At 45.6% G+C, this 23,006-nt stretch overlaps 1 protein-coding gene across 1 annotated transcript; it reads left to right on the top strand.

The window, feature by feature from the left end:
* The first annotated feature begins 954 nt into the window (after window positions 1–954).
* gys2 (glycogen synthase 2) lies at window positions 955–23,000 on the top strand. The gene is made up of 16 exons (XM_086202406.1): window positions 955–1,135; window positions 4,182–4,363; window positions 8,146–8,337; window positions 8,904–9,089; window positions 11,325–11,469; window positions 11,602–11,719; window positions 11,853–11,973; window positions 12,143–12,249; window positions 14,520–14,579; window positions 14,653–14,731; window positions 17,810–17,923; window positions 18,430–18,556; window positions 18,727–18,822; window positions 18,926–19,089; window positions 20,949–21,029; window positions 22,683–23,000. Exons 1-16 carry the CDS (start codon window positions 1,012–1,014, stop codon window positions 22,899–22,901), a joined length of 2,115 nt encoding a protein of 704 aa, XP_086058532.1. The 5' UTR covers window positions 955–1,011; the 3' UTR covers window positions 22,902–23,000.
* The last annotated feature ends 6 nt before the right edge of the window (window positions 23,001–23,006 follow it).

Raw genomic sequence — 23,006 nt, 5'->3', positions numbered from 1 at the left:
CTGTAGAAGGATATGGTGGTCAATGGTATCAAAGCTGCACTGAGATCTAATCAGACCAGCACAGAGACCAGTCCCTCATCTGGTACCAGTAGGAGGTCACTGGTACCTTTGACGAGTTCTGTTTCTGTGCTAGGATGAACCTGGAACCTGACTGAATCCTCCAATCAGCTGTTGCTGAGGAGAAGTCACAGAGCTGTTTAGCAGCTGCTTTCTCCAGAACCTTGGAGAGAAAAGGAAGATGTGATGTTGGTCTGTAGTTGGTAGAACTTCTGGATCCAGGCTTGTTTTTTGAGGAGGGTTTAATTCCTGCTAGTTGGATACTAATGATATTTTAACTAGATTAAAGATTGAATGTAAAAAAAAAAATCCCTGAACCTGATTAAACGTCAATTATTAAACAAAACAAAAACAAGGTTCATCAGACAAGACTAAATTTGAAAAACAGATTAAAGCACAGATTGGTTCATTTTATCACAAGCTACCATGGTAATCATGACCAAGCACGTGTACATCTTGTAATATTCAGTCTCAGTGTTTCTAATTTGATTAACAAATAAAATAAATTAAAAAATAAATTAAAAATAAAAGTATAATAAATCATTCAATTAATTCACTGAATTAATTAAGTACAAGCCCTGATTTTGTCATGTGTACTCACCTCTGAATGTGTGTGTTAGTGTGTGCTTTAGTGTGTGTGTTTTCATATGTGTATATTTTAGCGCATTTGAGTGTGTGTTATACGTGTGTGTGTGCACGCGTATATGTACGAGCATACGTCTGTGTGTGAGACTGCATGTGTGTGTCAGTGCGCATGTGTGTGTGAGAGTGTGCGTGTATGAATGTGTGTCCTGGTTGAAGGCAGGCCTCAGTAGGCGGGGTGGAAGTTCTTTGCCCTCATCAGTCCATTTGTCTGGACCCAGGCACCCAGCCCCCCCCCCCCCCCCCCCCAAACACACACACACACATAGTCGTCAGCTACCAGTCGTGTGTCGAACCTCCAGACCTTCCAAGATGCCACTGTCACGTTCCTTGTCTATGACATCCTTAAGCGGGGTGCTGCCAGCGTGGGAGGAGGAGGAGCTGCCTGTGGAAGACCTGCTGCTCTTTGAGGTGGCCTGGGAGGTCACCAATAAAGGTCAGATCACAAGAGCTACAACAGGCAGTATTTAAAATGTATTTGTGTAAAAGTTCACACAAGAGCCAGAAGAAGACCAATGGGAAGACAACGAAATTGACAACAGGCTGTCAGCCATCTTTGACCTGGTCCAGGTGCTGGAATACAGCATCTGGTCATCTTCAGAACCTGCAGCCTGCAGTCAGCATTACTGTAAATAAATAAAAGAAAATATTTCATCCTTGAAGTTGAAGTGCAGCTGAAGTGCCCGAAACATTTAATCAGCTGAAAGACTGAAATTATACATAAATATGAGAGTTTTCGGTTTTGAAGTATCGTCCGATTTTCTACCTCAGACAGCAAATATTGCCGGGAGGAAGAGAAACAGTCTGTTAAACTTTAATCTGCAGATAAGAGCTCCCACCCCTCCGTCCTTCCCTCTCTCTCTCTCCCTCTTCCTCTCCCTCCTCCCCCCACTCTCTTTGTCTCTCCTTCCCCTCCCTCACCCTCTCCTTCCCTCTCTCTCCTTCCCCTCTACCCAGCATGCTATCACCACGCTTCCTGCCCTCACCTCTGTCTTCTTCCTTCCCTCCCTCCCTTCCTCTCTCCTTCCCTCTTCTTCAGGCTCCCTCCTTTTATGCCTCCTTCTCTCCTTCCCTATCCTCCTCCCTCTCCCCTTTCCTCCCTCTTTCCTTCCCTCTCTTTCCTTTGGTAGGATTCAGTAATGGCTGTAGAATTTTGGTCCTCCTCTTTGATGGCTACGAAAAACTGTTGGATATCAAACAGGTGGCATGCAAGTGGCTTGCTGGTGGCATGGTGATAGCCTGCTGGTGGCGTGGAGATAGCCTGCTGGTGGTGTGGTGATAGCTGCTGGTGGTGTGGTGATAGCCTGCTGGTGGTGTGGTGACAGCCTGCTGGAGTCGTGGTGATAGCCTGCTGGAGTCGTGGTGATAGCTGCTGGTGGCGTGGTGATAGACTGCTGGAGTCGTGGTGATAGCCTGCTGGTGGTGTGGTGATAGCCTGCTGGTGGTGTGGTGATAGCTGCTGGTGGTGGGGTGATAGCCTGCTGGTGGTGTGGTGATAGCCTGCTGGAGGCATGGCGATAGCTGCTGGAGGCGTGGCGTTAGCTGCTGGTGGTGTGGTGATAGCTGCTGATGGTGTGGTGATAGCTGCTGGTGGTGTGGTGATAGCTGCTGGAGGCGTGGTGATAGCCTGCTGGAGGCGTGGCGATAGCTGCTGGAGGCGTGGCGTTAGCTGCTGATGGTGTGGTGATAGCTGCTGATGGTGTGGTGATAGCCTGCTGGTGGTGTGGTGATAGCTGCTGATGGTGTGGTGATAGCTGCTGGTGGCGTGGTGATAGCCTGCTGGTGGTGTGGTGATAGCCTGCTGGTGGTGTGGTGATAGCTGCTGATGGTGTGGTGATAGCCTGCTGGAGGCGTGGCGTTAGCTGCTGGTGGTGTGGTGATAGCTGCTGATGGTGTGGTGATAGCCTGCTGGAGGCGTGGTGTTAGCTGCTGGAGGCGTGGCGATAGCTGCTGGAGGCATGGTGATAGCATGCTGGTGGTGTTTTGATTGTGTGCTGATGGCCTTGTGTTAGTGTGTGTGTGCATGTATGTGCATCTGTGTTAGTGTGTGTGTGCGTGAATTTGCATCTGTGTTAGTGTGTGTGTGCATGAATGTGCATCTGTGTTAGTGTGTGTGTGCATGTATGTGCATCTGTGTTACTGTGTGTGTGTGTGTGTGTGTGTGTGTGTGCATGTATGTGCATCTGTGTTAGTGTGTGTGTGCATGTATGTGCATCTGTGAGTGCTTGTGTGTGTGTAAGCATGTGTGTGTTTGTTTGTGTAGTGTTCTTGTTCTTTAGATTGAAACACTTTAACTAAATGTTGACAGATCATCAGGTGACTGCAGCAGGCCAACGACCTTGTGACCTCTGTAACCTTCATCCATTTACTCTTAGACTGTCAATAAAAGTGTGACATCAAGCGTATAAAGAGTGAGGAACATGTTTTAAAACAACACACACAATTATTTTTAACCAAATGAATATCATTTTTTGTTTATATTTATATATAGTATATAATGTATCATTTAGTTGGAGGCTTCAGATTAACCACCCGGCTGTCTCTGATATGATTATCATTTTTCATTGGTGCAATATAAAACTAAAGTCACCTTTAAACTCACATCTTGTCCATTTAACAGGATCAACAGGTGCAGTCATCATGGCTGAGCGCATCAGGAGAGCGAGTCGCTCCGATCACACAGCCACTCATCCCCAGCCTCTACAAGTTCTGGGGATGAGTCTGCTTGACTAATTATTTCATATTTTTTCACAATCAAACAATTAATTACACCTCCTGGCCAGAAGGTGTCTCCCTCCCTCCTGCTGCACTTATCTGGTCTCCTGGTTACCAAATTGACTCAACTACCCACATGTGTTTGGAGGTGGAATAGCAGGAATAAGACAGACAAGCTATGTCGTCTATCTCATCACCTTGGTGATGATGTTACACACTGACAATCACAACATGAACCTGTCGGGAGCTAAAGTTGCTAACTTGCTATTGTTATTGCTCATTAGCAACCGTTAGCCTAGCTCCATCAGGAAGTGGCCCCCTCAGCATGGCTGTTCAGCCCCTCTGGTCCTCCAGCTCGGACCACCGTAGAGCTGCTGAACAAGTATTGACCCTTGTCTTGCTGCTTTGTTGGTCTGACAGTATTTAGGACAATAACAGAGCAAAGCCCCATGTTTCTCTGGTTAATCTGCACCTGCAGCTCCTGAGCTCCTGGTCGGTGACACACCTGATACCAGCCTGCTCTCGCTGCTGGCTAAGAGAGTCTCAACCAGTTGGAATCTAGATATTAGCAACATTTTTGAACTGATGACATTTTTTAAATAATGATTTCACAATCTTAGGGTGTATTAGTTTTTAAATAATTTGTTCCTGAAAATTGTAGTCTCCCACACCTGTAAAATTAGAGGATAAAACACTGCCATGCTAAAGTAAGTGTGTGTGTGTGTGTGTGTGTGTGTGTGTGTGTGTGTGTGTGTGTGTTCCTGCAGTCGGAGGGATCTACACAGTGATTCAAACTAAGGCCAAGATCACGGTGGATGAGTGGGGGGACAACTACTTCATGATGGGGCCGTATTTCGAACACAACTTCAAAACCCAGGTGGAGGGCTGTGAGCCCCCCAACGCCACCATCAAGAAGGCCATGGATGCCCTCATCCACAGCGGCTGTCAGGTGGGAGAGTAGCTTGTTTAGCATGTATACATGTACACTTACCTGGGGCTGACGACATTGCTTGATTGTAGTAGAGCGTGTTATTCATGATTGAGTGTGTAAGGGTGACAAGATCACAACAACTCTGCAATGTTTCCACTACTGATCACTCTTGATTATTTCTGATAAGTGTTTTTCACTTCTGGCATTTAGTGATCATTTCTGATGATTACTGATCATTTCTGGCCACTGGTCACGTCTGATTATTTCTGACCATTACTGATCACTACTGATTACTGGACTACTGAAACTAGACTCCTTAGAGACAGTGATGGAGAGAAGGATGCTTCTGAAACTACGGAGCATCCTGGACAACATCACCCACCCCTCCATCAGCTCCTGGTCCAACACAGGAATACACAGACCAACAGACTCAGACCCCCCCACCTCAAAAACTGAGTGCCACAGAGGTCCTTTCTCCCAGTGGCAATAAAACTGTACAACACTTGTCAGTGATTGGACTGTCGACCATCCACACCCACTGTTCTGTCTCCATTCATGTCAGCTCTGATTGTTCTTAGTTTTGCTCTTTGTGAATCGTTTTGTCTGTCACGATGAACTGAGCCTGGTTCTCTCTTCATTCACTGTTTGTTGTTGTTGACAGGAGCGCTGTTGGGAACAGAATTTCCCCTGGGGAGGAATAAGGGATTCTGATTCTGGTTCTGATTCTGATTCTGATTCTGATTACCTCTGATCCCTACTGATCACTTCTGTCAACTTCCCAAACCTGTTCTAAATGATGGGATCTTTGGTTGTGGGTTTGGTTATTTTTTTATTATCAGCATTATGGAGGACGTGTATCCTTGTGCAGAGGAGTACTTGGTGAGATAAGGACTTGGGCAGATAGGCACTTGGGGATGGTAGAATGATGTGAGGAAGAAAAATAATTTGTTGTCAATAGAGATTATTTGACTGATGTGAAACGAGTCTGATGACTAAAAAATTGGGTCACATTTAAGATGAATTTAATTTCCATACAGTGATGCTTTATCATTCAACAATGGGTTAACCTGAGGAAATTTAAGATTAAATTAATTTAATTAAGTGAAAGGGTTTTTGGGGGGCAGCACTGTGGAGCAGTGGTCGTCACTGTGGCCCCCCATCAAGAAGGTTGTGGGTGGAGTCCCGGCTGCAGCACGGGGTCTTTCTGGGTGAGTCTCCATGTTCTCCCTGTTCCTGCTGGGTTCTCTCTGGTACTCCAGCTTCCTCCACAGTCCAAAGACATCAAGAGGGACCAGGTTAATCCAGACTCTAAATTGACCGTAGGCGTGGCTGGGAGAGCCAATGGGTGTCTGTCTGTATGTGTTGGCCCTGCCATGGACTGGTGACCTGTCCAGGGGGAAGGCTGCTGGGATAGGCTCCACCCCCACCACCCTCAACAGGAGGAGAGGGAGAACATGGAGGGATGGATGGATGATGGATGGAGGGATGGTTTTGGGGATGACGGTGGTCTGGAATGGGAGAAAGATGACATCCTCAGCTGGGGCCATTGATTGCTGGCTTTGCATTGATATGATTTGCTTTCTATAATGTTAAGGTAAATACATTACTACACACACATACACACACACACACACACATACACACACACAGAGGTTTCCACAGCGATGCTTATTAGGACATTCCATTGCTTTGCATTCATGTGGACAGCCAAAACCAAGCCCTAATCCTAAAATTGATGGTTGTTGCCTGAGCGTGGTGGTGGCTGCTGCTGAGGCAAACAGGCATAAAGTGTCATCCATCAGCTAACTCTTCTTGAACTTCCCACCTACTGTCACCAGTCATCCAAAACAACTACACAACAATCATGAAAGACACATACAGATGGTTTTGGTCCAGTGCTTGCTGGAGGCAAGAGGATCTCCAGTAGGTAACACAAACCCTTGTCAAAAATGGACTCATGCACAATTGACCTTTATTTCTTTTGTGTACTGTTTTCTCTGTCCCACTTTTCCTGTCAAACACAATTTAACCACTTAAAAAAAGAGAGAGCAACAAAGTTGACACAAATCTTTATATTGATATTCATAGCTATAATCTAAAAATGTTGATTGGAACTATAAAAGTATTCTTTTATAAGTAGAAGCTGCATGTCAACTAGTTGTCTACTAACAAATTGATTTGCAGTTAAAATAGACCTTTATAACCTTAACATCAATGAATCAAATAAGTTTGCAGAAGTACAGACAGTACACTTCAAAGTATACTACTAGTATTCTGATGATAGCAATATTTTTCGCATTAAGAAGTTAGCTGGGGGCGCTTTCATCCAAAAAGTAACTCTGCATTAGCTTTAATTCAATCTTGCAGACACAAAAATGCATGAAAACCATCCATCCATCCACCCATCATCCATCCATCCACCCATCATCCATCCATCCACCCATCATCCATCCATCCATCCATCCCTCCATATTCTCCCTCTTCTCCTGTTCAGGGTGGTGGGGGTGGAGCCTATCCCAGCAGCCTTCCCCCTGGACAGGTCACCAGTCCATGGCAGGGCCAACACATAGAGACAGACAACCATTGGCTCTCCCAGCCACGCCTACGGTCAATTTAGAGTCTGGATTAACCTGGTCCCTCTTGATGTCTTTGGACTGTGGAGGAAGCTGGAGTACCAGAGAGAACCCAGCAGGAACAGGGAGAACATGGAGACTCACCCAGAAAGACCCCGTGCTGCAGCCGGGGCTCCACCCACAACCTTCTTGCTGGGGGGCCACAGTGAGGACCACTGCTCCACCGGGCCACCTGCATGAACAACCTGGAGGTAAATATTTCTGCAAGCAGATTGAAACATTTGATCCTCCAAATACACACTGCTACTGTGACTGGACTGATGTAAGATCATTCTTTGGCCACTAGATGGTGCTCCTACATTAAATCCTCATGTGGTCCAGGAGCAGTAAGTTTCCCCTTCAATGTCTGGTCTAATGATGTGTTTCAGCCAGCAGAACCCTTAGAATGATGCTATGATATGGCAGGTTAGTTCCCCTAAGATGGATGTGAAGGGCTAAGCTCCATGTCAAAGACACACTGTGTGAAGGGAGGGACACCTTCTAGAGCAAAACTGCCTCAAATCAGACTCCTGTCACGAAATAATAATGCATAAATTATACAATGGAGCCTTCCTGTCATTAGCAAATAAGAGACACTTAAAATGACATTCACAATTGGAAAACACCATTTTATGATGTGTCAATAACATCTGGCAGGGGTTACAGTTGTGTGACAGTGTGATAAATGGGACTGGAACACCATTCTCCCAGTTTCACCCCAACTTGGAGCATCATGACAAAAACTTGTGTTCATGTACTAGACCACTGCATTTGTGACTGTTCCAGTAACTGCAGTGAGACTGGCCTGTGATGTCATATCTCCATGGAAATGGCCTGCCCTCCTCACATTTGTTTGATTGATATTGGTGTGTTACCTTTGTTTGGAAGGGTTAAATATATATCCATTTCATCTCAATTACTCCATGTTTATATGTTAACTATTGATTTCAAATTTTCTCTCTGTCTCCAGAGGTGAAACTATGTCTCCAAAGTGCTAGTACCATAATACTGTCACCACAGAATGCTGATTTTAAAAGAAAGTTTTGTGCGGAAGAAGGGTTAGACCACAGCAGGAGCTCTGTGAGGCAAATGTTCTTTCAGTGCTGAAATTGGTGTTGTCACCTCCCCCTCGCGGATCAATGATCTTTGTATCATGAAGCAAGGCACTGGTGGATTTTGATGCTGCAGGTTCATTTTGGCCGCTGGCTGATCGAGGGCAGTCCCTACGTGATCCTGTTTGACATCGGTTCAGCAGCCTGGAACCTGGACCACTGGAAAGGAGAACTGTGGCACACCTGCAACATTGGCCTGCCCTACCATGACCGTGAAGCCAATGACTCGCTCATCTTGGGCTCTCTCGTCGCCTGGTTCTTCAAAGAGGTCAGCTGGTATTTCCTTAGTTATTGGCTGTGCAACATAAGGGTTCTCGATTGACTGAAAACCTGTCTCACCTCCTCAGTGTCTGTGGATTTGCAGGGATCATGCAACCTCTTCTTATTGCATTGTCATCCTTTTTACAGCAATCAAATGTAATGGGTTGGACAATAAGGTCAGAGTGATGGGAACATAGGCCGCAGTGTCAGAACCACACTGCAAAATGTTAACCTTTCAAATTGAAATTACTGTAATGTCATTTCCAGTTGGTATGAACATGGATGGACAAAGTAATTTTGGGTGGACAAAACTTGTCAGTAGTTTACAGCTGTGGTGCATGGCGCTGTCATGAAAACTGGGTCCTGAAACTGGAGCTGCTGTAGATGTGTTGCCACTTGGGGGCCATCTATAAACACAAAACTCACAAATATGTTCATATACAGTATTCATATTGTAATATGAATCAATGTGAATTACAGCAACATTATGTGATGACATGCCAGTTTGTGTTCACTCATAGTTAAGCAGCTTTGGCCCTCATCACATTGATATGCATCTGTTTGGTTCTGCAGTTAACGGAGCAGCTGGGAGACAAGCCAAATGTTATCTGTCATTTCCACGAGTGGCAGGCAGGTCCAGGGCTTATTCTTTCCCGCTCCCGCAAGATCCCCATGGCAACAGTCTTCACTACACATGCCACTTTGCTGGGAAGATACCTTTGTGCTGGGAGTGTGGACTTCTACAACAACCTGGACAAGGTCAGAGAACAGCACTTTGCAGATTACTAGTTTGAAGAGGAATTATTCAAGTTTGGAATGTGCCCAAGTGTTTTAAACCAAACATTTTCAGGTGTGGGCTGCACAGCGGTGCAGTGGCAGGCTGATTGGATTCTCTAAATTGACTGTAGCTATGAATGTGAATGTGAATGGTTGTCTGTCTATATGTGTTGGCCCTGCGATGGACTGGCGACCTGTCCAGGGTGAACCCCGCCTCTCGCCCGTAGCCGCTGGGAGAGGCTCCAGCCCCCGTGACCCTTAATAGGAATAAGCGGAAGACAATGAATGGATGGATGGAAGTTTCAGGTGCTGATTAGTTCCCCACTAACCTAATGTCAGGCCATTGTCCTTCCAGCTCCTTCAATCAGTTCGAGTTACAATAGCCATTCTTTTGCTCAGTACTCACTGTGGTATCATTCAACTGTGTTCAAGGCTACATGGAGAAAAGAAGTTGCCAAAAATGAGTAGAATCAAAATTCTTCAAAAGTGCAGTTGTACTTTCAGAGCTGTTCTTTTCTCATTGCGACTCATTTGAGGCTGGGGAACCTGTTTCCTTGGTAACAGTTAATCACAGTAGAGTGTGTGTGTGCAGGCACACACACAAACATACACACACACACACACACACACACAAAAATTAATGAGTGGTGTGTTTAGGGTCTGTGGGAGTCTGTAGTTGTATTTCTAAAGGTCAGCATAGAGCTAAAGGTCACTCTGTCTCTGTGGATAATTGACAGCTAAGGTGTTCGTAGGCCTTAGGTCCTGAGGAACTTCCTGTGTTCTATTGATGGAATCATATTAATATGCATTTTCAGCCCTGCTGCTGAGACTAGGCTGAAGAGCCCATGGAATGCCATGACATTAATCTGTTGACTCCCTCAGTTTAACACAGAATTTTATTTCAGTCACCAAACTGACTCTCGCAGCACAGATTGGGGGGGGGGGGGGGGGGCATGGGATGGGAGGTAGAGGTTTCATAATTGGAGGGTTACCAGTTTGCTCCCCAGCTACCTCAGAGACTGTGCATTCTGTGCAGTGCTGAAGGAATGTGTGTATGACTATGTGTGATTGAAAGTATCAGGCAGTCAGCCATGGCTAGCTCATAAAACTAATGAAACTGTTCCATGTAAAATTCTGGCATTATTAAAAACATCTGGTTGGTTTCTGTCCTCACAGAGAATGTTAGTGGATGTTGGCCGCTCCACTACTGGCTCCACTGTTAGTCTGACTAAACTGGCCCCAGTGTGTGGTTGTGTGGAGCACAGCTTGTGTCACCACTGTGCTGGTTGCCGCTGTTTGTCACATTGTGCCAATTCATCTTGAAAGTGCAACCGTCCATGAGAAACTCCCAGCACTGCACTTTGATCAACTAGCTACAAACCTGACATTTGTTTGTTGAGCCTGGAGTCTTTCAAGAATTCAGAATATAGGATTATCAGTTTAACCAAACCATCTCCATAGTGAAGACAATGGCTGAAGGATTATTGCACTGGCTGTCAAAACCTTCCTTCGAGGTCATGTGACTACAGGCTGCAGGATAGCTCTTATTTGATTTCTGAAACCTTCTGAAGGCTGTCAATGATAATAACTGAGTATCCTGAAGTATTGTGTTTGATTCCTTGTCAATCATCCAGCAGTCTCACATTATATGAATAATAGGGAAGATAGAAGGGAGGTCCCTCCTCTCCATCAGTTTGGACCAACTGTCTTCCCTCATCGCTTAATTCTTCCTCTGCAACCTTCATGTGTCTTTATAACTATAGCAAGGATGTCCATTGTTGCTGTAGCCACAATAGCCAGCCATCTTCATTGCGACAGGGTCTACACAATACGCAAGGGCACCCAGCAATAAACCTGGCAGAAAAAGACATAGAAGCATGATCAGGAGCAACTTTAGTAACACCGAAACAGAACAAGGTCTTTACTGGGCTCCTTTTCTGGGCTACTATTGAAGCAGATATCTGTTTGCTCACTCACATTATGGGGGCCCACTCTCCTGATAGGGTATTGAATGTTGAATTAAATGTAAATCATTCAATTTAAGGTTGAAGACTTCACTCAAGGGTTAAGCTAAAGTCAGGTTAGGTTAAAGTTAGGGTTATGTAGTTGTTATGAATGGGGTTTGAGTAAGTCTCCAGTTGATGAATGTAAGTCAGTGTAATGTCCTCTAAAGTAATGGAAACATAAGAAACATAACCATGTGTGTGTGTGTTGTAGTTCAATATTGACAAGGAGGCAGGTGAGAGACAGATCTATCATCGCTACTGCCTGGAGAGAGCAGCAGTCCATTGCGCTCATGTCTTTACCACAGTCTCCCAGATCACTGCCGTTGAGGCCAGCCACATGCTGCACAGGACACCAGGTGAGCCGCCCTCCCCCTCCCATCAGGTGCACCAGGTCCAGAAGATTATTCTTTCCTCTCACCTTGTGCATCACCAGGAGAACCTACCAAAAATTTCACTACAATTCTACTTTTGTTGTTTTGGTGGCACAGATGTGGTGACTCCAAACGGCCTGAATGTCAAGAAGTTCTCAGCCATGCATGAGTTTCAGAACCTGCACTCCACAAGCAAGGCTCGAATCCAGGAGTTCATCAGAGGACATTTCTATGGGTGGGGTTTAATTTGACCTAGCTTTGTCATCAAGACAAAACCCATCAAAGGGCTTTCCTAACTAAAGTAGCATATTCCCTTAATGTCTGAAACAAACTTTTTCACCTTAAACCTGATCTTGTTCCTGACACAGACATTTGGACTTCAACCTGGACAAAACTCTTTTCTTCTTCATTGCTGGACGTTATGAGTTCTCCAACAAAGGGGCTGATATTTTCCTTGAATCACTATCCAGACTGAACTATCTGCTGCAGGTAAGGTCCTCTACATTCAATAGTACTAAATGTATTGTAAGTCCAGAGAACAAAAGAAACTTAAATGATAACTATGTAGGGTATATTGTGGGGATCCTACTCAGCCTGGGTCAATCACTAGTTTTGCTTTTCTTCCTAGCACCCATTTCTATCCTTGACCTCTTCACAGGTCCACAGAAGTGATGTGACAGTGGTAGTTTTCTTCATCATGCCAGCTAAAACCAACAACTTCAATGTGGAGTCACTGAAGGGGCAGGCAATACGCAAACAGCTCTGGTAAGCTTCTTCACCATGTTCTTGTTTATTTAGGGAGTAGGAAGATGTAAACCATCATTGACACACCCCTGCTTTTCAGTGCTTCCATTGTTGACTGTGTCATATAGGTCTCAGCTCTGGGTTATTGTTGCTGTACTGGAGATGAGAAAAATGTACATTCTGACTAAGTCTGACATGGATGTAAATATGCTGGCCAAAGTATTAGAAACTCCTGTCAACATGCCGCAGTCCAGGTCAATGCAACTGCAGCCAACAAGCTCATTAATGATCTTTCTTTAGTGACAGTATCAATCACAACTCAACATTACTGGAACTATAAAGGCACATTAGGAGGCCCAATCAATTCCTGGGGCTACTGACTACTCCTATGGGCAAGAGGCGGAAATGATTACTTCTCCTGATAAGTGAATGGCAGCCTCAACCAAGAATGTGTGTTTGTGCGCATTTGTGTGTGGTATGAAATGTTACAATTCACTATTTATAAGTCAATCTAATATTAAGCATGTGACTGATGTTCTGATCCAAAAACATATTATAAGAAATCAGTGTTAAAATTTTGTGCATCAGAAGATGTGAGATTTTGCAGAGGTTTAACCACAGGAATAACACCAACCCTAAACCCTAAACCCTAACTAGCTGTGTCCTGACTGATTCTCACCCTAATCCTAACTAGGTGTGTTGCTGAGTAGCTGAGTGCTTCTTTTTCCAACCCCAACCCTAACCAGCTATGTCGCTGAATGGTTCTCTCTCCAACTCTAACCCTAACTACCTGAGTAGCAGAGTGCTTCTCTCTTCAATCCTATCCTTAATTTGCTAAGTAGCTGAGTGCTTCTCAGTCCATCTCTGATCCTAACTAAATAAGTAGCTGAGTGCCTCTCGCTCAATTGTAACCCTAACTTGTTGTGTCGCTGAATAGCCAAGTGTCTCTCTCTTTAACCCTAGCTTGCTGTCTTGCTGAGTGAGTCTCTCCAACCCTAACCCTTACCTCAGTGCACATAGAAAGACAACCCTGCGTTGTATTGATGTTGACAGCAGCTGGCAGGTCTTTCCACTCAATGCAGCAGTGTGCATGCCAGAGTGTGTTCTGGAGGCAGATGGTAATAGAAGACGTCTGTTAAAAAAAAAAAGTATCTATATTGGAGAATGACCTCTGAACTTCTATCAGATGAGTTGGTCACCACACACGTAGGACCACTTTGTGTGGACACTAAATGGCATCGTACCAGCAGTGGAGTAATTAGCCTACTGAGCAGCTACATCCTGTCAGCTGAATAACACTGCCCCTAACATTCAGGAACAATACTTGGCAGTTCTTTTAGAATCAAATGGTTATAAAGTCTTTATTTATTTGACTTTGACAAAGAAAATTTGATATGCCACAATAATTTTCCCTTTTTAAAATATTTTATGAAGGTGGTTTATATAAGATTACTAACTGTATTTCAATAAGACAAATAGGCTCAAACAGATGCATAGAAAAAAGATCACCATGGAGTTGTGATGGGCTCAGCGTAAAATATGCCTCTCTATCACATACGTTAATACTTGACTGCTAGCATGTGCCTGGCTAGCAGGGGCCCTCTCCTCAGTGCTGTCATCACACCAGACTCGATCTGTTCATAGCTTTCACACATCAGTAGCATATGTGAAACTGCAGTTATAGTATGACATGGATGTATGAAACAATGCAGTCACCGACAAATTAGACATTCAGAACAAATGCAAAATTCTACTTTGCAAACCTTCTTCCTGAACCACACAGAGTCCATTCAACTACAGGACTCAAAGACATTAGAGTCTGTGAGTTTGTGGAGGAAGATTGAGATTGGACATGTGTCTTGTGAACTCATCAGTTCTCATCAACCATGTCCCTATTTTCTCCTTCAATCAGCGCCTTCTGTTGGATCACCTGCCCCTTGTTGTGTCATTAGTTCAGTTGTTGGTTTATTATTTTCTCTTCTCACTCTTGTGTTGGGGTTGATCACTTCTTGCTTTTGGGCCCACCTTCCTTCTCTGTGCTGCTTAAATACTACTTCTGAGTGAGTTTCATCAGTAAACTACAAATATCACCTTTCATTTGCATGCTTCCCTGATGTGTATATTTGTCATAGCAACTTTGACTTTGGCCCCCAAAACCTTTTTATTTCAGTCCCAGTGGATGTTTGTGTGTTCCAGAGCTATTTTATTAGAGACAATGGGACAGATTTGGCAAACGTGTGAGAGGATGCAGTGATATCACATGATTATTGCATTTTTTTTTAATTTCTCAGGGATACGGCTCACTGCGTGAAGGAAAAGTTTGGGGAGAGGCTGTATGATTCTCTGCTGAAGTAAGTACAGCTCCATGGACTCCAGCTCTCCAAGATGAATTGATTTGTTGAGGCTTGTTGTTGTTGTCCTCAGAGGGCAGATCCCTGACATGAGCACCATCCTGGACCGAGATGACTTCACCATTATGAAGAGAGCCATCTATGCCACTCAAGTACCAAAAGCTTCAACAAAGCTTTAAAAATTATCATTGGCAACTCGAGCTTCAGTGTCTTCAGCAGGGGCACTTTGACCCCCAGACAGAGTGGGTCGGGAATGAACACGGGGTTAGCCACAGATGGGCAGGATGATCATTCTTCCTACCCTCTGAGACGATGCAATCCTCCTCGGATATCTACAACCATAATTATGTCATAACCTGGGGGGGGGGGGGTGGTTCAGGATGTAAAATGTTAGTGTCAAAGTGCCCCTGCTGAAGTCTCTGAAGCTCAAGTTGCTCTCCCAGTAGGACAGTCAATGTCCATTGGTCTATCAATGCTAAGGTTTAAATCTTAGAGACTTTGTCTCTGAGATGATGAAGAGTTGAGAATATATTTACTTCCAAATAATTTATACAGTCGAGCCAGATATTTCTGGAATAAACAAACAGTTATTAATGAAGGCCTGTTGTGCACCAAGGAAATCCTATTTAGAAATATAAATAACAAATGTAACTTTGTCTATATCATTCCTCCTGTACTCAAATCAATCAATCAATCTTCATTTATACACAACTAGCGGTTAAATGATGAAATGGGGCTAAACATATCCTGACTGATCAAATCAAGTAGGGACCAGTGGAAACTACAGAGTCAGACATTGTCTTCGCAAAAGTGCACACCGACTCCGCATTAATTTTGGTGACCTCCGAATGGTGCAGTCAGATGTCATTCCTGCCACAATGGATGATAACTTTCAAATAGGAAGTTCAACCACATGTCCCCAAAAAGGCATCCCATAATACATCGCTGGAACGGACAGAATCCTTTGAACCAACGAATAAATACTCACTCTCTGTCAGGGGGACATCATTGAAGACAATGATTTCCAAGCAATTGCAGTAATCCATCGTCATCTTCCGCTTATTCCTACTAGTAAGGGTCGCGGGGGGGGGGGGGGCTGGAGCCTATCCCAGCATCTACGGGCGAGAGGCGGGGTTCACCCTGGACAGGTAAATGCTGTAATGATAATAATAATAATGATCAGGGGCAGCCCGGTGGAGCAGTGGTCCTCCCTATGGCCCCCCAGCAAGAAGGTTGTGGGTGGAGCCCCGGCTGCAGCACGGGGTCTTTCTGGGTGAGTCTCCATGTTCTCCCTGTTCCTGCTGGGTTCTCTCTGGTACTCCAGCTTCCTCCACAGTCCAAAGACATCAAGAGGGACCAGGTTAATCCAGACTCTAAATTGACCGTAGGCGTGGCTGGGAGAGCCAATGGTTGTCTGTCTCTATGTGTTGGCCCTGCCATGGACTGGTGACCTGTCCAGGGGGAAGGCTGCTAGGATAGGCTCCACCCCCACCACCCTGAACAGGAGAAGAGGGAGAACATGGATGGATGAATGGATAATAATAATCATCATATTAGACTCTATAGCATTCCCTGTGCCTCTTTTATCCTGTAGCATAGGAGGGGAGATGTATCTGCAGCAGGGGGACTGATCAGACAGAGCCAGAATCTATGAATGGACATCCCAGCCCAAGCCTGAATGAACAGAGCCAAGCATGGCTTAATGACCTTCCACTAGCCAAGCAGCCGGCTGCTAGTCAATAGTCTATGTCCAGGTGATATATGTCACAGCAGTGTTACAAGCAAAACGTCTATAAAACATTTTTCTCAATTAACTGAATTTATGCCGATGCCAATATTATGAGTGAAGGGGATCGACTATGAGCGTGGAGGGAATGATGGAGTGGACACTCCTCTGACCAGTGATTGGAAGAAATTGCTGTTGTTTTATGAATTTTTCTCTTCATTTTTCATCAATGCCTCATTTCTCTTGTGAGGGTCTCAGGTCAGCCCACCACTTCTGTCCTCACTGGCAAAGAAGCATCCATTCCTGGATCACAAGATTATGATCAGAAGTGGTGCCGGACTCTGTTACAGGATAGTTGAGGGAGGGGTAGTCACCCCCAGTAAGTACTGGTGGTCTCCCACGGAGTAGTATTTCAGACCTGGGTGGGGAGACGACCCTTCACTGCCACATCTGTCACCTAGCCAGTTTACTCAGTCTTTCATGTAAGCCAAAACAGTGGCTGATAGTATCAAATAGAACAGTGGGTGCTTACTGCAGTACTGCGAGAACTCCAGATCTGTTGGATATAAGTTGTGTTTGTTGTTGCATCCCCTGCTTCATTGAAATCATTTTCTGAGGAGGAAACCATGGAAGCTTTCAAATGTCTTCTGTTATAATCAGATATCATTAGGGGTTGATTTGGATGCCTTCTGCACTGATCAATACTTCCTCTCTGAAAGGTTTCTGGTCACGGACCACTGACTCAACGCTTCATTACATCCACACATCCAGCTTTTGTGTTTTTAGGACCATGTGAGGGTCATGAGTAAACAACTTTCCATGTGTGGGAACCCTCTGGAACTAATAGAAGACAGAGACCTGACTGCTCTTTCTGTCTCAACATATGGAGCAGGAATAGGATCTATGACTTCACAGGAAGGTGACATGGTGGAGCAGTGGTCCTCCCTGTGGCCCCCAGCAAGAAGGTTGTGGGTGGAGCCCCAGCTGCAGCACGGGGTCTTTCTGGGTGGAGTCTGCATGTTCTCCCTGTTCCTGCTGGGTTCTCTCTGGTACTCCAGCTTCCTCCACAGTCCAAAGACATCAAGAGGGGACCAGGTTAATCCAGACTCTAAATTGAGCCAATGGTTGTCTGTCTCTATGTGTTGGCCCTGCCATGGACTGGTGACCTGTCCAGGGGGAAGGTTGCTGGGATAGGCTCCACCCCCACCACCCTGAACAGGAGAAGAGGGGGAACATGGCGGGATGGACTTCAAGGGTATTTCGCTGAATTATGAGGAATAGAGCTGCAGTTACTTGCTCTAGGTCCGGGACACAGTCCCATGACTTCCTTAGCCATGCTGCCTGTCGACGTAAGTTTGCCTAATGAACAAAATCCCTTAAACTGCTGAACCATGTCCTTTTGGGAGCCAGCTTGGGGGTCCAGAAGATGCAAACAGCCTCTGTCTTAAACTTGTCTGAATGTCATCTCCCAAGTCATCTCCTTAATGCACGCTCCCTATTGCAGAGACACAGCCTTCCTCCAGTGACAACCCACAACATGTTGGATGATGCCACAGATCCCATCCTGACCAACGTGCGACGGATTGGCCTGTTTAACTCCAGGAATGACCGTGTGAAGGTGCAGACCACTCTTCCTGTGCGCCTGATTTAGCTTGGCTGCCCTTAGTCTGAATCTAATGCTTCTTCACCATGAAGCATGAAGAATCATTCGCAAACAAGTGTGAATTAACAACTTAAAGACACAATGTGAATAAATGTTTGGGAAACTAATGCCCCACCCCCTCAAAAAAGACAGAAAAACCTCAACCCAACTTCCTGTGTCCTCTCTGATAGATATTTTAAACTTGGACTACAAAAACAATTCATCCCTGCTCGCTTCCTGTTGGACTACTAAAATACCTCATGTGATTGGCCACAAACTGTGTTTGACACAGAAAAAAACAACATCTATGTGCTAAATTAATAATCAAATAATAAAGTGCACACATATAGATAAAAAATCATTTCTATTGTTTCAAATGTTTACTTTGTTTACAGAAGACCAATAACATTTCTGCCTTCACAAGCTTGTCAGAGAGGTCAAAAACGGATGTGTCTTCTGGTGTGTGTCTGTTCTGCTCCCAGGTCATCTTCCACCCTGAGTTCTTGTCCTCCACCAGCCCACTGCTGCCGATGGACTATGAGGACTTTGTCCGAGGCTGTAATCTTGGAGTGTTCCCCTCCTATTATGAACCCTGGGGATACACACCTGGTAGGTCCCCCGTATCCAGCCTGTGACACAGTAGCTCTTCTACATGGCTGCTAGAACATTGCTCTGACACACTAACAGAGACACACGAGCATGCACACACACACACACACACACACACACACACATACACACACACAAGTGGTAAACAGCACTCCGTTCTGCTTCCCCAGGTGAGTGTACTGTGATGGGCATTCCCAGTGTGACCACCAATCTGTCGGGATTTGGCTGCTTCATGGAGGAGCATGTCTCAGACCCTGCTGCTTATGGTGTGTACATGCACACAAGCACACACGCACACAAGCACACACGCATGCATGCACACAGTCTTTCAGCCAGTCTATTGCTTTGCCTCCTCTCTTGCTTCTACAGGAATTTACATTGTGGATCGGCGGTACCGCTCACCTGAGGAGTCCTGTAATCAGCTGACTCAGTTCATGTTTAGTTTCTGCCAGCAATCTCGGCGCCAGCGCATCATCCAGCGCAACAGAGCTGAGAGGCTGTCTGACCTGCTGGACTGGAGATACCTGGGACGGGTGTGTTTCTGTGGCACTCTTTCATGGTTGCATAGATCTCATTTGTCATTTAGAAAATTCTTTTAATTGCTGGATTGGACCCACTCAGGTCCACTCAGTTTACACACAGCTGAGATGCAGAACTCGGGATGAATAATAAAAGCTTGTGCTATGGCATAAGGCTCGAGAGGAGGGAAGGGGCAACTAAAAAAAATAGCTTGTGTTGTATGTATCACAAAACAGTCATGGCTCTGCAGCCATCTTTCTTGGAAGGACAACACCATCTTCCCCCATGATTCATGGGAAGCAGGTCAGGGGGATCACGAGTAACTCTCAGGATTCTGAAGGGTAGAGCAAAAGATTAGGTGCCTTTTTATAACTGGTGGGAGGTGGTGTGGTCCTGCTCCTGAAACTCCAGCATCAGTATAGGCAAGGCAAGGCAAGGCAATTTTATTTGTAGAGCCCGTTTTCCCCACCAGTTTGTCTCCAGGCTTCATGGCATCATAACAACATCCTCTGCCCTCAGACCCTCACATCGACTGAGGAGAAACTCCATAGAAAACCTTGAACAGGGAAAAATGGGAGAAACCTCAGGGTGAGGAGGGGAGGAGGATCCCTCACCAGGAGGGACAGACATGCAGGAGATGTTGGTACAGAGAAGAAAACAGTTTACAATGCAGAATGTGAGAAACACGGAAATGTTAATAACAGTTGAAGAAGGAAGCTTCTGGAAGGGGAGGCAGGGAGAGCAAGCCAGCTTGATGGGGGACTGGATGGTAGACTGGTTCATGGGAGGGGAGGCAGGGAGAGCAAGCCAGCTTGATGGGGGACTGGATGGTAGACTGGTTCATGGGAGGGGAGGCAGGGAGAGCAAGCCAGCTTGATGGGGGACTGGATGGTAGACTGGTTCATGGGAGGGGAGGCAGGGAGAGCAAGCCAGCTTGATGGGGGACTGGATGGTGGACTGGTTCATGGGAGGGGAGGCAGGGAGAGCAAGCCAGCTTGGTGGGGGACTGGATGGTAGACTGGTTCATGGGAGGGAGGCAGGGAGAGTAAGCCAGCTTGATGGGGGACTGGATGGTAGACTGGTTCATGGGAGGGGAGGCAGGGAGAGCAAGCCAGCTTGATGGGGGACTGGATGGTAGACTGGTTCATGGGAGGGGAGGCAGGGAGAGCAAGCCAGCTTGATGGGGGACTGGATGATAGACTGGTTCATGGGAGGGGAGGCAGGGAGAGCAAGCCAGCTTGATGGGGGACTGGATGGTAGACTGGTTCATGGGAGGGGAGGCAGGGAGAGCAAGCCAGCTTGATGGAGGACTGGATGGCAGACTGGTTCATGGGAGGGGAGGCAGGGAGAGCAAGCCAGCTTGACGGGGGACTGGATGGTAGACTGGTTCATGGGAGGATGGTAGACTGGTTCATGTAAGGGGAGGCAAGGAGAGCAAGCCAGCTTGATGGGGGACTGGATGGTAGACTGGTTCATGGAAGGGGAGGCAGGGAGAGCAAGCCAGTTTGATGGGGGACTGGATGGTAGACTGGTTCATGGGAGGATGGTAGACTGGTTCATGGAAGGGGAGGCAGGGAGAGCAAGCCAGCTTGATGGGGGACTGGATGGCAGACTGGTTCATGGAAGGGGAGCGCAGGCTGGTGTAACAGTAGGAAATAAGAGGGGGGGGGCGATGCAGGCGGCGGTTGGGGTTCTGGTGGATCTGTGGAAACACAGAATAGCAGACCAAGAGAATGTGTGAGCCTCATTTACCATCAACACTGTGAGGGAATACAGAGGACCAGTTCAGCTATGCTGTGTGTCTCTCATAAATGTTGTTGAATTGCACTTGTAAGTCTAAAGATGCGTTTATCTACTGACTTGTCATTGGCAGTTCTACGTCCACAGTCGCTTCCTGGCACTCGGTCGAGCGTTCCCTAACACATTCAAAGTGGACCCCATGGCCCCTCTGAAGGTGAGCAGATCAGAAACTCACTAAGATATAAAATTCTCCTCTTTTACTCCTTTATTATGTAGTGGTACTTGTATGTTTTTATTGTCTGAGAGTTTTTATTATTTGTTATGTCATTTTTGTATACTGTACGTTACGGGTGCTGTCTAATATTTGATATTTCTTGTGTGTAAATCTTTTTTTGGCAATGTTTTGTTTTTTTCCTTTGTCATTGTTTATGTTTTGATTGTATATTCTTATTGTTATATGTTTTGTGTGGACCCCAGGAAGAATAGCTGATGTATAGTTCATCAGCTCATGGGGATCCTAATCAAATCAAATCCTAACCAGCATCAAAGTTTACCACAAGAGACAAGCATGGCATAAATTCAGCAGTGCTTTTCATCAACTCTGTGTTCAAGCTGGTTATTTTGACTTATAGCATTAATACCTGTTTTAACACAAAAGATTCACAGTGAGACTCCACGGCTGGAGGAGATCGTATGTTGTAAATCACTGGTGATGCCACAAGCTGAGTAGCTGCCAGCTTGAGTAGAACTAAGAAGGGTCAGTTTTTCCCTGAATAGTGAAGTGATAGAATGAAAGTGAACAGAAGAATCATTACGTGTTCGGACATATCACTAGGACCGTTTGTGTGTGTGTGTGTGTGTGTGTGTGTGTGTGTGTGTGTGTGTGTGTGTGTGTGTGTGTGTCCATCCTCAACAAGGCACATGCAGCTCATCAACAGTTGCTCCTAATGATTCAGTGAAAGGTCATTTTTCTCAGGTTCCAGGTCAAACATGAAGGTGACTGGATACTCTTCTATCGCTTTTAATTGACAGCCTAACATTTGGTTGATTGGCAGCACTCCCACCCCCAACATCACATCTGTCATGTATTGTAATCAGAATAAATCAGGTGAACTCAAAGAACTGAAGAGACGACCTATAATGAAGGAAACACAAGCCGCAGGCCTTCATTCATCAATCAACACTGATCTGAGCACAGAAATCATCTTATAATTGCCGCCTATTCGCACAGCTCACCATGCAGGTCAGGACTCATCACCCCGGTAACCCACAACAATTAAGCATCTGTTTTTATATGTCTGATAGAATAGAGAAGGTTTGTAGGAGCAGATCAACCCTTTGAGTGTTTCAGACAGTTCACTCGTCCAACTCGTTCTCAAACTGTCAGAATAATGATGACAAAATGTATTAAAGCAAAGCAGTCATGCTTTTCTCTAATGGTCACAGAGACATGATACCTTTTCAGGGGCTCTCAGGTTTCCAGCACCTGGATGCTGCCCTCCATATGAATGTGTGGACGCAGGTTCGAACATTGCTTTGGCTGGCGCTAAAACATGAGTGGAGAAAAGTCTCTCCTTCCTGTCGTGCTTTCTCTGAGGCACCTCCTCTAGCACTAACTAGTAGTTGAAACTGACAGTACATTGTTTTTGGTTTTTTTAACCAGAGTGTTTGTGCTGGTAAATCTGGCCCTTAGTCAGTTAGGAGTGGAAGACAGAGGGAGTCCAGGCAAATAGGGGCAAATGAAAAAAGCAAAAAGAGGCAGGAAGTAAAGAACATATGTGACGGAGGACAAAGAGGAAACAAGGAAGACTGGCCTAAAAAAGGAACAGTTGCTAATACCACATAAATGATTCCTTTGTCTCCACAGACTGAAGGTTTCCGGTACCCCCGGCCTTACTCGGTGCCTCCCTCTCCCTCTGCCTCCATCCACTCCACACCCCACCACAGTGATGTGGACGAAGATGATGACGAGCCCTATGATGAGGACGTGGAGGCTGAAAGGGACCGGCTGAACATTAAAGGTCCCTTTGTCCTGAGCGCTGTGCCAGAGGGCAAGAAGAAGCAACCGGGAGAATCCGGGAACTGAGACTTACCACCTCAACTCCATGATAGTTGTTGAAAGATTTGCTGACAGTTGCTGAATTGGTGACGACTTGTGACAAATAAAGTCATGAAAGTGTTGAGCCGCGGA

This window comes from Aulostomus chinensis, chromosome 4 (assembly GCF_037954235.1).
Source record: "Aulostomus chinensis isolate RoL2024-O1b breed Wild chromosome 4, RoL_Achi_v1.0, whole genome shotgun sequence".
Lineage (NCBI taxonomy): Eukaryota > Metazoa > Chordata > Actinopteri > Syngnathiformes > Aulostomidae > Aulostomus > Aulostomus chinensis.
This window is presented reverse-complemented; position numbering and strand designations above follow the sequence as displayed.